The sequence below is a fragment of the Manihot esculenta genome, chromosome 8, assembly GCF_001659605.2.
Source record: "Manihot esculenta cultivar AM560-2 chromosome 8, M.esculenta_v8, whole genome shotgun sequence".
Lineage (NCBI taxonomy): Eukaryota > Viridiplantae > Streptophyta > Magnoliopsida > Malpighiales > Euphorbiaceae > Manihot > Manihot esculenta.
The window spans coordinates 8,023,581-8,041,980 of NC_035168.2; the positions used below are offsets into that span (position 1 = coordinate 8,023,581).

The window sequence follows — 18,400 nt, forward strand, 5'->3', positions numbered from 1 at the left end:
ACTATTGGATCATTCAGCATTTACCCACATCAACAAATAATTATGCAATGCAACATATTCGTGGACACTAATGCAATCAACCTAAGGGATAATCATGATGCATGAGATATGCTAAAACATTCCAGTGTTCAGTTCAAGTAAAAGCATTAAGTTTAGTTCCACTCACCTCTGGCTATCTGGACTGACTGACTCTGCAGGCTCTGTAACCCTCTGGAGCAGAACTCACTGCTGCTCTCTCTGGTTCCTCTGGTCTGTATAGGTACAGATAAACTCAAATGAGGGACCAAACTAGCTTATGACTAACTCTATTAACCTCCCCAAGAATCCCCTTAAACGCACTCAACTATCCATGCAAAGCATGCAAAAGAAGGCTGGACAGAACACTTTCGGCGGCAGGTTCGGCGGCCAAAAGTCCTCTCCAGAGACGAAACTCAAGCACCTTCGGCGGCCGAACTTTCACTTTCGGCTGCCGAACCCTTTTGGGGGCAAGGTTCGGAGGCCACAAGGCACTCCAGAGACGAAAGTCTCTAACCTTCGGCGGCACCTTCAGCGGCCGAACTTCCCTCCAGAGCCGAAAGTCCAAAAGCTCGGGGGCAAGCTTGGGCAGCCGAAGCCACCTCCTCACACCTCTTCAGGGGTTCGGCGGCCGAATGTACCTTCGGCGGCCGAACCTGAGTTCATCAGCAGGGCAGAAACGTGCCCTGCCTCTTGCCAAATGCACCACACTCATTCAAACACAAACACCTCAATTCCTTCACTTGCATACACTCATGTATATGCTCAAAGGGGTCCAAAACTACCTAAAAAATCCCAAACACACAACACAAACAACACAGAAACAAGCTCTATGCACAAAATCATCAAAACCTCACAAATAACCCTATTCATGCAACTCTCTCCATAAACCCCATAAAATCGTCAGAAAACATACAAACAAGCTCAGGATCTTCACTTACCTTGTGAAAACAAGTAGATGAACGATCCTAACGTGGAGTTTTGGAGCAACTTGCCTTTAAACTCGCCAAACTTCAAAACTTTGAGTGTTTAGCTTAAAACCTTCAAATAATCATGAAAACTAATCAAATCTTTGCATGATTTAATGAAAACATGAAGAAAGACTCACCAAGGGCAGGATCTCACCTCAGAAGACAAAAGAAACGGTGTTCTCACCGCTTCAACCGACTGAGGGCCATTTATAGGTGGCTGGCCAGACCACCTTCGGCGGCCACACGTGAAACCGAAAGCCATGCATGTTCGGCGGCCGAACCTCAACTTCGGCGGCCGAACCTAGCTTTTCTGCCTTGGTTCATTTCACTCAAAAGTCCCTCATTTGAGTTTATCTGTACCTATACAGACCAGAGGAACCAGAGAGAGCAGCAGTGAGTTCTGCTCCAGAGGGTTACAGAGCCTGCAGAGTCAGTCAGTCCAGATAGCCAGAGGTGAGTGGAACTAAACTTAATGCTTTTACTTGAACTGAACACTGGAATGTTTTAGCATATCTCATGCATCATGATTATCCCTTAGGTTGATTGCATTAGTGTCCACGAATATGTTGCATTGCATGCAAAAGTAGGCTGGACAGAACACTTTCGGCGGCAGGTTCGGCGGCCGAAAGTCCTCTCCAGAGACGAAACTCAAGCACCTTCGGCGGCCGAACTTTCACTTTCGGCTGCCGAACCCTTTCGGGGGCAAGGTTCGGAGGCCACAAGGCACTCCAGAGACGAAAGTCTCTAACCTTCGGCGGCACCTTCGGCGGCCGAACTTCCCTCCAGAGCCGAAAGTCCAAAAGCTCGGGGGCAAGCTTGGGCAGCCGAAGCCACCTCCTCACACCTCTTCAGGGGTTCGGCGGCCGAATGTACCTTCGGCGGCCGAACCTGAGTTCATCAGCAGGGCAGAAACGTGCCCTGCCTCTTGCCAAATGCACCACACTCATTCAAACACAAACACCTCAATTCCTTCACTTGCATACACTCATGTATATGCTCAAAGGGGTCCAAAACTACCTAAAAAACCCCAAACACACAACACAAACAACACAGAAACAAGCTCTATGCACAAAATCATCAAAACCTCACAAATAACCCTATTCATGCAACTCTCTCCATAAACCCCATAAAACCGTCAGAAAACATACAAACAAGCTCAGGATCTTCACTTACCTTGTGAAAACAAGTAGATGAACGATCCTAACGTGGAGTTTTGGAGCAACTTGCCTTTAAACTCGCCAAACTTCAAAACTTTGAGTGTTTAGCTTAAAACCTTCAAATAATCATGAAAACTAATCAAATCTTTGCATGATTTAATGAAAACATGAAGAAAGACTCACCAAGGGCAGGATCTCACCTCAGAAGACAAAAGAAACGGTGTTCTCACCGCTTCAACCGACTGAGGGCCATTTATAGGTGGCTGGCCAGACCACCTTCGGCGGCCACACGTGAAACCAAAAGCCATGCATGTTCGGCGGCCGAACCTCAACTTCGGCGGCCGAACCTGGCTTTTCTGCCTTGGTTCATTTCACTCAAAAACTCATTTCCTTATACATAAAACTTGATGAACATAGTAAAACATTTAAGAAAAACATAACGCAAACCCTTCTAGAGACTTCCGACATCCCGGATCCCACCAGAAAGCAGAATTCCGATGCCGGACTCCAGCCGGGTATTACAGAAGAGAGCTCTGCCGGTTGTGAGGAAACAGTTCGATGATCAGATTCGGGAGATTCTGGATCATAGGACACTGGGGCAAAGCAAAAAGAATAGGAGAACAGAGTTCCTTATTCGATGGAAAGACAAGCCAGTTTTAGAAGCTACTTGGGAAAGAGATACAACCTTGTGGCAGTTTAAAGAGCAAATAGAGGATTATTTGTGAGCCCTACCAACGAGGACGTTGGCTCCTTCTGGTGGGGTGGTTTGTTAGACCCTTGAGCCGGTTGGCTTAAGTTGGGGTGAAGTTGGGCCTTGATTTCACCACAACTGGGAGTGTGCAGGGATGCACTCGATTGGCAAGGCTGTGTGCTGGGGCAGTGATAGAGCATATTTTAGTCTATTTTATCATTATGTTCTTGATGTTTATTTACATCTTTTCTACTTAATTTTGTGGTTTTAATTATGTTTTGCAGATATTAGGTGTAAAGAGACAATCTGGAGAAAATGCTCTTAAAACTGCTAAAAAGTGCCAAATATGGAAAGTGCCAAAAAAGGAAAGTTTCCAAATAAGGAAAGTTTTCAGAAAAGGAAAGTTTTCAAATGAGGAAAGTGCAGAAGCAAAAGCAAATAAGGAAAGCTCAGTCAGAAGATCATTTGAAATTCAAATCGCATATCTTTCTTTCCTTGTTCAAAGATGTGCACACACTGCAGCAGTCATATCTTCCTATTTAGGCAGCAAGATCTCAAAGAGATGCTATTCCTCTTCTGCATTCAATATTCAAATTTCAAAAGAGGCTCCACCTAAAAAGGAATGTATGGACAAGCATATCTTCCCCTTTGAAGATCAAAATTCGTGCATCCTTCCTATTCAGAAACAATCTGCGCAATTTCCTCTTCTGAGAGCCATCTGCGCACCACCTTCCTTTTCTGCAACAACTTGGGCAGCAAGTTGCACATGGGCAGCACTTTGGGCAGCCTCTACACTAATTAGGAAGAAAGATCAGCATCTAAACTTATTTAGGAAGCATAATCTGCGCCTCCTTCCCTTTCTGAGACCAAACCGCGCGCACCAACTTCCTTCCGCAGTGCATTTTCGCGCAGCCTTCCTTCTGAAGCCGAAAAGCGCGATTCTTTCCTTTTCAGACACATCTTGGGCAGAAAATACCTCTTGGGCAGTAAGTATGACCTAGGGCAACACTTTTCAACTATAAAAAGCCACATAGGAAGCCTCTACATGGTCTTTAAGCTCCCCTTGGGAGACACCTACGAAATTCACATCTCTTCTTCTACCTTTTTCTTTTCTTTTATTTTTGGTTTTATTTCAGCCATGAGAGGCTGAAATATTTTATTCTAGTTGAGGATTGGTTGAAACTAAGGTTGTTTAATGGGTTGTGAGATCTGAACATAAATTATTGTCTTTGGTTTTGCTCAATATTTTATGCAATTGATGCTTTAATTACATGATTACTTTGTTGTTTTGATCAAATTGGCCACTTGATTTTAATTGCAAAGTTAATTGATTGTTAGTTGGGATTATTTTTAGTCCGTAATTGCTGGAAATACTCTGACCTTAGAACACTTGGGATAAAATCCAAGAAAATTGCATGATCTAGCGTTATCTCCATACGTTTGGGTAGCTAGGATTGGATCTCTCTATTTCTTTATGCAATTGACAATTGTTTTGATGCCTATGGCCCAAGGACGTTTCTTGGCAATTTGTTAATTAGTAATTAATTAGAGGACGTTCCCTAATTAATTTAATCATAAGGAGAGACATGGTTGTGAGAAGCGTCTTCCACCCCCATACCTAATCTATTGAACCAATCAAGATAATTTAAGTTTCAATGATCAACCCAAACAACCAAAGTGGATCCATATCTTCAACTAGGCTTTTCTCATATTGATTTACTCTTTTATTTTAATTATTTGCTTTCTGTTATTACTCTCATTATTAGTTACTGCAATCAATCTCAAACCCCCCCATTTTACTTTTATTGCAATTTATTTTTATTCTGCTTCCAGTTTATCTCATTTGATCCCACTTTCAGTCTTTTATCTCATCTTTAATTTATTATTATTTCAGTTTATTTTATTGGTCTTGTTAAGAAAAATAAATAGGTAATCAATTCTCTGTGGATTCGATCCTTTCACCACTATCTGCAGTTGTAAAATTGTTGATAACCAGAAAGGTTATTTTTGACCGGCTTCGACAACCGCGAGTCAGGCAGGCTGGTGATCTGCTGGGTGCAAGGGCTGGACTTTGGGTATCAGTTCAGTCCATCACATTAGGATGCTGCTACAGTAGGGATTGGAAGTTACTGAATGCAAAGGAGTGGCCTACAAACGTGGGGAAGTGATGCTAGAGTGGGGCATGTTCTCCCATGATGAGTAGTGGGCATGTTCTCCTATGAGGGAAGTGGGTAGTTATAACTCCCATGATCATTAGTGGGCGGTTATATAACTTCCATGATGAGTAGTGGGTAGTTATATAACTCCTATAATGAGTAGTGGGCGGAATTTTCTCCTTAGTGGTTGGGGGTGTCAACCACAACTTCTTGTAGGCTGTTGTTGTATCCTATATATACTCATACATATGTAAATATGGGGGGTTGGCTAGGGAGAGAGCTAAAAAAAGAGCACTGCTGGAACATTTTGGGAGAAGTTATGTGAGAGGTGTCTCATGTATTGTTTCCTTTTAGTGAATGAAAGGTTGGGAAAGTTATTTCCTGTAAATACTATTGTCTTGCACTTTGTTGGTTGAGATTTTATGCCTTTTGAACCTCACTTTGTGAGAGAGTGTGGCTGAGCCAAGTGGGATTTTTTGGTTGCCTAGCAGGTTTTCTAAGTGATTGTTCCGCTGCGTGTATTTTGACTTAGACCCCTGTGACAATTTGGACACAGAGATCCTAGCAGCAGCAAAATACTGTTCCATGTCCTAGAGGTTTGGTTGCTCTGATACCAAGTGTAAACTGTGAATATGATCACCCCAAAGATGTAAGCGATACTGCAGATCTAAGGCTTTGAAGGTTCTGCAACTTTTGAAACCTTTGCAGTTTCTGTAATTTTTCTGCAGAATTTTGAAAAAACAGAGGAAAGGAAATTTACTCAGATTCCTTTAAAATTTGACTCACCTCCTCAATTTCATTGAGGTATTGCCTTATTTATACTTAAACTAAAAAAACTGAAAAACAAGCTTTAATCCGAGCATCACGCCACATTACGTAAATCTCAGATTGAACGAAGATCAAGCGCTGACCAATTCAAAAAAATAAACATGCAGAAACAGATTCGGAAACAACATGCAAAATGGGTGCAAAGTGGATACGTGTAACAGCTGGCTTAACAACTGGCATAGCAAGCTTAATTTCTTCATTTCTCTCCCGTAAGCTTGTTCTTCACATCTTTGATCCCAATCATCATGCTCAAGTCATCGATTTTGTCTCGGGACAGTGGCTTTGTCAGAATATCAGCGAGTTGTGATTCAGTTTTTACATACTCGATTTCGACTTCTCCTCTTTGGACACACTCCCGAATGAAATGAAACTTAATATCTATGTGCTTACTTCTGTTATGATGGACGGGATTCTTTGTGAGAGCGATTGCAGATTTGTTGTCAACTCTTAACACAAACTTGTTTGTCTTCCAACCGATCAACTCATGTAACAGCCTACTAATCCATATGCCTTGACAAGCTCCTGCTGTTGCAGCAATATACTCGGCTTCACATGAGGATAAGGCTACAACTTTCTGCTTTTGAGAAATCCAGGTGACAGGGCTTTGGCCGAGGAAGTAGATTACCCCTGTCATGCTTTTTCGATCATCCACGTCTCCGGCTAAGTCACTGTCGCTATAACCTACTAGCTTGAACTCCTCCTCTTCCACCTTGTTGTATATGCACCCATGATGTAAGGTGCCTTTCACATAACGCAATATCTGTTTCACGGCTGCTAGATGTTTCGTTGTTGGGGCTTCCATGAAACGACTTACAATTCTAACTGAATATGCAAGATCGGGTCGAGTGTTCACCAAATACCTCAAACTTCCGATTGCACTCCTGTATAGTGTTGCATCTACCGAAGGACTTCCATCTGACCTGCTCAGCCTCACCCGTGTATCCATTGGAACCCGACATGGCTTGCACTCAGCCAGGCCGAGCTTCTCGAGCATCTTCTCAGCATACCTTGACTGGTTAAGGGTGATGCTATACGGCCTTTGCTTGACTTCTATACCCAAGTAGTAGCTTAGCATCCCAAGATCACTCATCTCGAAGATCTTTCTCATCTTGGCTTTGAAATTCTCCACACCTCTCGGTTTTGAGCCCATGATTATCAGATCATCTACGTACACTCCCACAATCTGCACTTCATCTCCATTGTGTTTTTTGTAGACTGCATGTTCGATCATACAACTTTGAAACCCCAGCTCTCGGAAACATTTGTCTAGCTTTATATTCCATGCCCGAGGCACCTGCTTAAGACCATACAGGGCCTTTCGTAGCTTCAGAACCTTTCCTTCCTCTCCTTGTTCAATGAATTCGTCTGGTTGTGACACATAAACTTCTTCTTCTATCTCACCATTCAAGAATGCAGATTTGACATCCATATGATGTACTATCCATCCTTCTTGTGCGGCTACAGCAAGTAACACTCTCACTGTCTCTAGTCTGGCTACAGGAGCAAAGTCTTCTTCAAAGTCTATGCCTTGTTTCTGCACATACCCCTTCGCAACAAGACTCGCTTTATACTTAATGATCTCCCCTTCTGGCTTCTTCTTTACTTTAAAGATCCATTTCAGACTAATAGCTCTCTGGTCCTTTGGGAGTTCTACTAGTTCCCATGTTCCATTTCTCCTGATAGCCTCCATTTCTTCTATCATTACTTGTCGCCAATGTTCACTGCAGGCAGCTTCATGGTAAGATGATGGTTCTTCAATTGACATCAGGTAAAGACCGTAGTCTTGATCGATCTCCACTGTGTTGTCATAAATTTCTCGAAGAGTTTTGAACCTCTTTGGTCCCTCTGAGTTGCTTTCTCATGTCTCTGAATGTTCTGAACCTGACCCGGCTATAGGTGATAAGGAAGCCGGCGTCAGTTCCTGACTTCGGAGGTTTTTGTCTTCTTCCGTTTGTGCTTCCTTGTATGTGATGATAAGTGGTCCTTCTGTTGTGGAGTTTGATGTTGTCTGGTTTTGCCATTCCCACTTCTCTTATTCCTGAAACACAACATCCCGACTTACCACAATTAGATTAGTATTTGGGTTCAATAACCGGTATGCTTTGGACCCTGGTTCATATCCCAATAAAACCAGCTTCATGCTTCTATCATCCAATTTTCTCAAGTAAGGAGCTGTGTTCTTGGCATATGCAATGCAACCAAAAACACGCATATGATGAACACTGGGAAGTCTTCCATGCCACGCTTGATACGGAGTCATGCCTTGGACACTTCTTGTGGGTGATCAGTTTAATATGTATACTGCAATACCTGCAGCTTCTGCCCAATATGTAGCTGGCACTCCGGAACTATTCAAGAGACACCTTATCATCTCCACTACGATTTTGTTTCTCCGCTCTACTACTCCGTTTTGCTGTGGGGAATAAGGAGCAGTGAGCTGGCGTTTGATGCCGTGTAACTCGCAGAACTTGCTGAACTCATTTGATGTAAACTCGCCTCCTCTGTCTGTTCTAAACATTTTGAGCTTACATTCGGACTGGACTTCGATATGAGCTTTTACTTTCTTGAAAACACTAACAACCTTATCTTTTCTTTTGAGCATCTCAATCCACATATAACGACTGTAATCATCCACGAGCAAGAGAAAATACCTATTCCGCCACATGTGGTAGGTGATATTGGCCCGCACAAGTCACCGTGCACGAGTTCCAGAGGTTTGGTTGCTTGATACTCTCCTGCTTTCAGGAAACTCGTGCGATGCTGCTTGCTGATCACACATTATTCATAGATGTGCTTTACTATTTCTATTTCCGGTAAACCTTCTACCATGCTTTCTTGTGCAAGCTTGCGTAATGCTTGATAGTTGAGGTGCCCGTAGTGAGCATGCTATAAGTAAGATTTTTCAGACAGCCATGTCAGGTGGCACTCTGATTTTGCTTGTGTCATTCTCATCATGTAAAGGCGATTTTTCGCTCTCTGCACCTTGACTATCAACCTGTCCTTTGCATCATATACTCTCAGAATCCCTGCTTTTACCACCACTTTTGCCCCTAATTCGTCGAGTTGACCAAGACTTATAATATTGAATCTTAATCGAGGAATGTAATATACATTCGTTAGTTTAAAATGATCTCCATCCTTGCACTGAAACACTGAGGTGCCTCGGCCTTCTACCTTGATGACTGAACCATCACCGAACCTGACATTCCCTTTGATTGATTCATCGAGATTGGTTAAGGCTAGCTTATTGCCTGTCATATGGTTGCTTGCCCCTGTATCATAGTACCACATGGTTCCTGTCGTTTCTCCTCCATAGAAATCATGCATCTGTTCTTCATTCAGCATCGGCTCTTCTTTCTTCTCTTCGTCGATATGGATTAGCTCACTGGTTTCTAGCATTAACAACGTTGACTCCTCTTCGAATTGCTCCACTAAATGTGCCTCATTTTTTTCTTGTCTTTCAGCTTTGCAATCAGATTGAAAATGGCCATATTCATTGCAATTATAACACCTGACCTTTTTAATGTCGAACTTCTGACGGTGTTGTCCTTCATCATCCTGACCTCGGCCTGTTCCAAGAGGGCCACGACCCCTGCCGCGACCTCCTCCTCTACCTCTGCCGCGTCCTCTACCACGTCCACGTCCCCGTCCCCGGCCTCTGCTCACGTCCTGTGGGCGCTTCTCGTTGGATCTTAAGGACTCAGCTCGTGCTTTCCACTCTCCTTTAGTGAGTAGCACATATTCGTCTCCTCTGGAATCGTAGCTCCGCGACCTCTCCTCGTGAGCTTTGAGAGAACCAGTTACATCTTCAATTGTCTTAACAGACAAGTTCCCAAATTCTTCTATGGTTGAGGCAATCTGAAGGTATTTAGGGGACACTGAACGTAGCATTTTCTTCACTACATACGTTTCATCAACCCTTTCACCAAGAGCTCAGAATCCCGTCCATCATAACAGAAGTAAGCACATAGATATTAAGTTTCATTTCTTTCGGGAATGTGTCCAAAGACGAGAAGTCGAAATCAAGTATGTAAAAACTGAATCACAACTCGCTGATATTCTGACAAAGCCACTGTTCCGAGACAAGATCGATGACTTGAGCATGATGATTGGGATCAAAGATGTGAAGAATAAGCTTACGGGGGAGAAAAGAAGAAATTAAGCTTGCTATGCCAGTTGTTAAGCCAGCTGTTACACGTATCCACTTTGCACCCACTTTTGCAAAGGTGCTGAAAGCAGGGATTCTGAGAGTATATGATGTAAAGGACAGGTTGATAGTCAAGGTACAGAGAGCGAAAAATCGCCTTTACATGATGAGAATGACACAAGCAAAATCAGAGTGCCACCTGACAAGGCTGTTTGAAAAATCTTACTTATGGCATGCTTGCTACGGGCACCTCAACTATCAAGCATTACGCAAGCTTGCACAAGAAAGCATGATAGAAGGTTTACCATAAATAAAAACAGTAAAGCACATTTGTGAACAATGTGTGATCAGCAAGCAGCATCGCACAAGTTTTCCGAAAGCAGGAGAGTATCAAGCAACCAAACCTTTGGAACTCGTGCACGGTGACTTGTACAGGCCAATATCACCTACCACATGTGGCGAAAATAGGTATTTTCTCTTGCTCGTGGATGATTACAATCGTTATATGTGGATTGAGATGCTTAAAAGAAAAGATGAGGTTGTTAGTGTTTTCAAGAAAGTAAGAGCTCAGATCGAAGTCCAGTCCGAATGTAAGCTCAAAATGTTTAGAACAGACAGAGGAGGTGAGTTTACATCAAATGAGTTCAGCAAGTTCTGCGAGTTACACGACATCAAACGACAGCTCACTGCTCCTTATTCCCCACAGCAAAACGGAGTAGTAGAGCGGAGAAACCAAACCGTAGTGGAGATGATAAGGTGTCTCTTGAATAGTTTCGGAGTGCCAGCTACATATTGGGCAGAAGCTGCACGTACTACAGTATACATATTGAATAGATCACCCACAGGAAGTGTCCAAGGCATGACTCTGTATCAAGCGTGGCATGGAAGACTTCCCAATGTTCATTATATGCGTGTTTTTGGTTGCATTGCATATGCCAAGAACACAGCTCCTCACTTGAGAAAATTGGATGACAGAAGCATGAAGTTGGTTTTATTGGGATATGAACCAGGGTCCAAAGCATACCGGTTATTGAACCCAAATACTAATCTAATAATGGTAAGTCGGGATGTTGTGTTTCAGGAAGAAGAGAAGTGGGAATGGCAAAACCAAACAACATCAAACTCCACAACAGAAGGACCACTTATCATCACATACAAGGAAGCACAAACGGAAGAAGAAAAAAACCTCTGAAGTCAGGAACTGACGCCGGCTTCCTTATCACCTATAGCCGGATTAGGTTCAGAACATTCAAAGACAGGAGAAAGCAGCTCAGATGGACCAAAGAGGTTCAGAACTCTTCAAGAAATTTATGAAAACACAGTAGAGATCAATCAAGACTACGGTCTTTACCTGATGTCAATTGAAGAACCAGCATCTTACCATGAAGCTGCCTGCAGTGAACATTGGCGACAAGCAATGATAGAAGAAATGGAGGCTATCAGGAGAAATGGAACATGGGAACTAGCAGAACTCCCAAAGGACCAGAGAGCTATTGGTCTGAAATGGATCTTCAAAGTAAAGAAGAATCCAGAAGGGGAGATCATTAAATATAAAGCGAGACTTGTTGCGAAGGGGTATGTGTAGAAACAAGGCATAGACTTTGAAGAAGTCTTTGCACCTGTAGCCAGACTAGAGACAGTGAGAGTGTTACTTGCTGTAGCCGCACAAGAAGGATGGATAGTACATCATATGGATGTCAAATCTGCATTCTTGAATGGTGAGATAGAAGAAGAAGTTTACGTGTCACAACCAGACGGATTGATTGAACAAGGAGAGGAAGGAAAGGTTCTGAAGCTACGAAAGGCCCTGTATGGTCTTAAGCAGGCGTCTCGGGCATGGAATATAAAGCTAGACAAATGTTTCCGAGAGCTGGGGTTTCAAAGATGTATGATCGAACATGCAGTCTACAAAAAACACAATGGAGATGAAGTGCAGATTGTGGGAGTGTATGTAGATGATCTGAGAATCATGGGCTCAAAACCGAGAGGTGTGGAGAATTTCAAAGCCAAGATGAGAAAGATCTTCGAGATGAGTGATCTTGGGATGCTAAGCTACTACCTGGGTATAGAAGTCAAGCAAAGGCCGTATAGCATCACCCTTAACCAGTCAGGGTATGCTGAGAAGATGCTCGAGAAGCTCGGCCTGGCTGAGTGCAAGCCATGTCGGGTTCCAATGGATACACGGGTGAAGCTGAGCAGGTCAGATGGAAGTCCTCCGGTAGATGCAACACTATACAGGAGTGCAATCGGAAGTCTGAGGTATTTGGTGAACACTCGACATGATCTTGCATATTCAGTTGGAATTGTAAGTCGTTTCATGGAAGCCCCAACAACGAAACATCTACCAGCCATGAAACAAATATTGTGTTATGTGAAAGGCACCTTACATCATGGGTGCATATACAACATGGTGGAAGAGGAGTTCAAGCTAGTAGGTTATAGCGACAGTGACTTAGCCGGAGACGTGGATGATCGAAAAAGCACGACAGGGGTAATCTACTTCCCCGGCCAAAGCCCTGTCACCTAGATTTCTCAAAAGCAGAAAGTCATAGCCTTATCCTCATGTGAAGCAGAGTATATTGCTGCAACAGCAAGAGCTTGTCAAGGCATATGGATTAGTAGGCTGTTATATGAGTTGATCGGTTGGAAGACAAACAAGTTTGTGTTAAGAGTTGACAACAAATCTGTAATCGCTCTCACAAAGAATCCCGTCCATCATAACAGAAGTAAGCACATAGATACTAAGTTTCATTTCATACGGGAGTGTGTCCAAAGAGGAGAAGTCGAAATCTAGTATGTAAAAACTGAGTCACAACTCGCTGATATTCTGACAAAGCCACTGTACCAAGACAAGATCGATGACTTGAGCATGATGATTGGGATCAAAGATGTGAAGAACAAGCTTACGGGGGAGAAATGAAGAAATTAAGGGGATGTGAGTCAAATTTTAAAGGAATCTGAGTAAATTTCCTTTCCTCTGTTCCAAAATTCCTTTCCTCTGTTCCAAAATTCCTTTCCTCTATTTTTCAAAATTCTGCAAGAAAATTACAAAAACTGCAGAGGTTTCAAAAGTTGCATAACCTTCAATGCCTTAGATCCGCAGTATCGCTTACATCGTTGGGGTGATCATATTCACAGTTTACAGAAAATGGGGACATAACTTTTTTAAAAGTAGTAGAGAATGATATTCTAATCGATAATGTGCTTCAAATGGAGAGATTACACTAGAACAAGCAACTAATTGAGGCACCTATGCATCCAAAATATGGAGACCATCCGATATATGTCATTTACCAATAATCTTCTATCAGATACATGTCATTTACCAATAATTTTCTTTATCATAAGATCATGGAAAAGATAATGATCAGGAAAGAAGGTGACACAACAGTTTAGGTCTTTAGTAAGTTTACTCACATGGATTAAATTAAAGGCAAGATTGTATAAACTTAACACGAATGATAAAGTGATGGAAGGAGTAAGCTTAATAGTCCTAGATCCATGAACATTATATTGCGACCCATCAGCTATGATTACAAAAACATGTACCCCATGTGATTGGAAAGTAGAGAATATAGGCACATTGCTTGTCATATGATCCGTGGCACTAGAATCAATGATCCATTCATTTGAGGAGAAATAAGGCATATTCTACTTGTCTCAACAATAGTAGTGATTGAAGTTGACCTTTTGAGTAGGCCCTTTTATTGAGGAGCAGTATTTCCACATTGATTATTATTTTTCCACTCTCCTTTGGCAATCATAGTCTTACTACCGATGCCCATATTTTAAATTTCTAAAACATTGAAATCGGATTGGAACGAGACCCAATCCAGCAAAGTCACAAAACATCATCAGAAAAGAGGTTCCAAAAAAACAAAACAGTACACAGGGTTGGAACCGCAAGATAGAGGCAACAAAAAAAATCAGGCGCATCTTTCAGATGTCTTTGAATAGTACGATAAACAATGCACATGAAGATAAATAATTCTCGTGAACAATGCCCAAAAAATAAATCTCAAAAATTGAAGACTCTTATACCATGTAACAAACTAAATTTGTAGAAAATAGTTGTTATTTTCTCTATTGAACAAAAAGCTTTCTTTTAAATCATGCAAAAAAAATTAAAATCATGTTTATCCCGCAATATTTTCAGATCCACAGTGTTTTAAATTTTTGTTGGACAATAAGTTGACATGTTCTTTACTTTAAATGTCGAACATGCCAACTTTACAAAAAAAAATTTAAGTGTCGAACATGGCCACTTGCATGCAGGAATTCTCCTGCATGCAAGGTATTATTTATTAAAAAAAATTAAAAATACTTTCTTTTTAAAAATATATATATAATAATTAATAATTAAAATTATTATTAATTATGAAAAATTTATACAAAATGTCAACTAGACACTTTTTTTTAATAATTAAAATTATTTTTTTTTAAATTAGATGTATATAAATATGAAAAGAATAGATATTTTAAAGAAAAAAATTCTAAAATATTTAAAATATTTATTGATTAATCTTCCTGAGTGTGCTAAAGAAAATTGAAAAATATTTAAGTAAAATATTTTCTATAAAACAAACAAAGTCTAAAAATAAATTTTTATTATAATTGAAATTCTAAATTTTTTTAACTCAATTTAATAAAATAATTGATAAAGATTCCAAAAATATATAATTTCATTATAATAATTTTATGTAATTTTTCTTAAATAATTATTTATTTAAATATTTTTTTATATTTATATCCATTTAAAAATAAAAATACTTTTAAAACAATAAATTTATTTTTTTATAAACTATTTTTAATTTTTTTTTTTTTTTTTTATAAACAATACCTTGCATGCAGGAAAATTCCTGCATGCAAGTGGCCAAGTATTGAATATATATAGCCCATAATTTTTTTTTTTTAAGTTGGCATGTTCTATACTTTATTCCAACTTCAACAGTATTATTTTCGAACAAAAATTCAAAACACCCTAAATTTGAAAATGTTCTTAGGCAAATATGATTTTTTTTCATTTTTTTTAATATATCATTTTAAAAAAAATTATTAAACAAGAGTGTTTATATACATATTATAAGCCTTATTAAATTAATAAATTATTTTTTTAAAAATTCTCAATCTATCAATTAGTATTAATTAGTCCTATAATTTTGCAAACTATTCTAATTATGTATAGATTATATTCACACTATAACAAATAAGAATTGTATGATTTATGTGTAATAATTTTACACGATTCAATTCCTGAAGTTTTCTATCCTAAATTTAACATAGAACATCAGGAATCTATACACGATTTCTTTACTGTATAAATTAAAATTTATGCCTAATAGGTCTTATAGAAATTTGAATTTTGTGATGTGATCATGTTAGGGAGAAAAGTTTTGACATATTTGTCAATTTCCAGGTACACATTCAGAATTATTGGAGGATCCTGATGGAGCTTACTCTCAGCTAGTACGCTTGCAGGAAGTAAACAAAGAGTCAGAACAAGCACCAAATGATTGTAGCAGGTCAGAAATTTCTGTGGAATCATTTAGACTGTCAAGTCAAAGGTCTTTGCGACGTTCCATAAGTAGGGGATCATCAAGAAATAGCAGCCACCATTCGCTGTCACTCTCGTTTGGTTTACCCACAGGACTCGATGGCCCTGAAAACGACCTTGAAAATCTAGAAGAAGTTCCCTCAAAAGAAAAATATCCAGAGGTCCCAATCCTCCGCCTTGCATATCTCAACAAGCCAGAACTTCCAGTCCTTATAGTTGGAACTATTGCTGCAAGTATCAACGGTACAATACTTCCTATATTTGGTGTACTAATTTCAAAAGCAATCAAAACATTTTTCGAACCACCTCATGAACTGAGAAAGGATTCAAAGTTCTGGGCGCTAATGTTCATGACCCTTGGTCTGGCGTCATTTTTGGTGCATCCATTCAGAACTTACTTCTTCTCGGTAGCTGGGTCCAAGTTAATACAACGGATTAGGTCTATGTGTTACGAGAAGGTGGTCCACATGGAGATTGGTTGGTTTGATGAGCCTGAGCACTCAAGTGGTGCAATTGGTGCTAGACTCTCAGCAGATGCTGCCACGGTGCGAGCCCTAGTTGGAGATGCATTAGCTGAGTTGGTTCAAAACATTGCAACAACAGTGACTGCTATGGTCATTGCTTTCACTGCAAGTTGGCAACTAGCATTCGTTATCCTCGCACTAATCCCTCTGATAGGTGTCAATGGAGTAGTCCAAGTAAAGTTCATGAAAGGATTCAGTGCAGATGCAAAGGTATGCTCTAAAGCCAATCAGCCTGACTTGGCTGCAACAAGCTGAATTCAATCCAGGGGAAAATAAATGGTTCATGATTAAAGAAACTGAATCCTCATCGATGTTATCTGTCAAGCTGAGATTTTCACTATTCCATATTCAGACATGCTATATGACAGAGTCCCATAAATTCACTTATTTTGTTTCCTAAGACATGAATCTTAATGGCTGCAGGCTATGTACGAGGAAGCAAGCCAAGTTGCAAATGATGCAGTTGGGAGCATAAGAACGGTTGCTTCTTTCTGTGCTGAAGAGAAGGCGATGCAACTATATGAAAAGAAATGTGAAGGCCCTATGTGGACAGGAGTAAGGCTAGGAATGGTCAGCGGCATAGGATTTGGACTGTCCTCCTTCTTTTTGTTCTGTTTCTATGCAATTAGTTTCTACGCGGGAGCAAGACTAGTTGAGGGTGGCCATATAACATTTGCAGATGTTTTTCAAGTGGGTTTATCTTTCATATTTATCAATTGTTTTTCTCCCATTACCACATATTTTTCATTGATTTTCATCTTGCAGGTTTTCTTTTCTTTGACTATGGCAGCCATAGGAATGTCTCAGTCAAGTTCCATGGGTACCGATTCCGCCAAAGCGAAGGCTGCTGCTGCTTCTGTATTTGCAATCATAGACAGGCAGTCAAAGATAGACCCTAGTGATGAGTCGGGAGCAACAATAGAGAATGTAAGGGGAGAAATTGAGCTTCATCATGTAAGTTTTAAGTATCCATCTAGACCAGACATTCAGATTTTCCGGGACCTCAGCTTAACTATTCATTCTGGAAAGGTAACTTCTGTATACTAGTATGAATCCCATTTGTTTCAGCCAATTAGCACATGAAGAAGGGAATTGTAAAGGAGCAATACATTAGAATGATATTGATCGGTTTTAATTTTGCTTCAGACTGTTGCTCTGGTTGGAGAAAGTGGGAGTGGCAAATCAACAGTACTTGCACTGTTGCAAAGATTTTATGATCCCGATTTAGGCCATATCACACTTGATGGAGTTGAAATTCAGAAACTGCAACTGAGGTGGTTAAGGCAGCAGATGGGGCTAGTAAGCCAAGAGCCTCTTTTATTCAATGACACAATCCGTGCCAACATTGCGTATGGAAAGGAAGGAGAAGCTACTGAGGCAGAAATTATAGCGGCAGCAGAATTGGCCAATGCCCACAATTTCATCAGTAGTTTAAAACAGGTAAGAAACTAATAAAATGAATGATTAACTCAACCATTGCTTTCAAACACCATCATTTATTTCTTCACAAAATTTTCCTATATTGATGTTAGACTAAAGTACACTTGGCAATGCAAATGCAGGGGTATGAAACTGCAGTAGGGGAGCGAGGAGTCCAGTTGTCAGGGGGACAGAAGCAAAGGGTAGCCATAGCTCGTGCCATAGTCAAGAGTCCAAAGATACTGCTATTAGATGAAGCCACCAGTGCATTAGATGCAGAATCAGAGAGAGTGGTTCAAGATGCAATGGACCGAGTTATGGTGAACAGGACAACAGTAGTGGTAGCTCATCGTTTATCAACAATCAAGAATGCAGATGTTATAGCAGTGGTTAAGAATGGAGTGATTGTGGAGACAGGAAGGCATGAGACTCTCATCAACATCAAAGATGGTTTCTACGCCTCCTTAGTAGCACTACACACCAGTGCTCAAACTGCATAAGACGAGAGTTCTCTACCGTATAACTGAACTTCAAATGTAAATTTTGCTTCTCTCTTCTTCTTCTTCTTCTTATTTTTCGTTTTTCTGTTTCTTTCCCAATTAATAAATATATGTAATGTGTTTTTTGATAATTACTTCCAGCAAAAATACGTAAGTAGAATCTATACCTATAAAGAGATTTGTTCCTACGGTATCCAGAATCAATTTATTTAATGGTGGCCAGTGATGTTTTGTTAGATTTTTTTGTTCTTTTATCCATTATGCCCTTATTTTATTATTCCCATTATGAATAGGTAGCTTTTAATTTATTTATTTTTTATAAAGAATGTGAGTTATTAATTTTTATATAATTATAATAATATATGTTTTTTATAATATTAAATAGAAAAATTACACATAAAAATCTCAAACTTTAATTTTTTACAATGGTACTTCGTT

At 40.2% G+C, this 18,400-nt stretch overlaps 1 protein-coding gene across 2 annotated transcripts in view; it reads left to right on the forward strand.

Annotated features, from left to right (window-relative positions):
- The window catches only part of LOC110620756 (ABC transporter B family member 11), a 32,946-nt gene extending 14,748 nt beyond the window's left edge, over positions 1-18,198 (forward strand). The window contains exons 8-12 of one of the 2 annotated variants that reach the window (XM_021764604.2): positions 15,382-16,253; positions 16,467-16,733; positions 16,809-17,072; positions 17,190-17,483; positions 17,606-18,198. In XM_021764604.2, the coding sequence (XP_021620296.1) occupies positions 15,382-16,253; positions 16,467-16,733; positions 16,809-17,072; positions 17,190-17,483; positions 17,606-17,962 (2,054 nt within the window). In that variant the 3' untranslated portion in view covers positions 17,963-18,198. Of the gene's footprint in view, positions 1-15,381; positions 16,254-16,466; positions 16,734-16,808; positions 17,073-17,189; positions 17,484-17,605 lie in introns of those variants that run through there. The other variant, XM_043959062.1, reaches the window with a different exon arrangement.
- Positions 18,199-18,400: the final 202 nt, after the last annotated feature.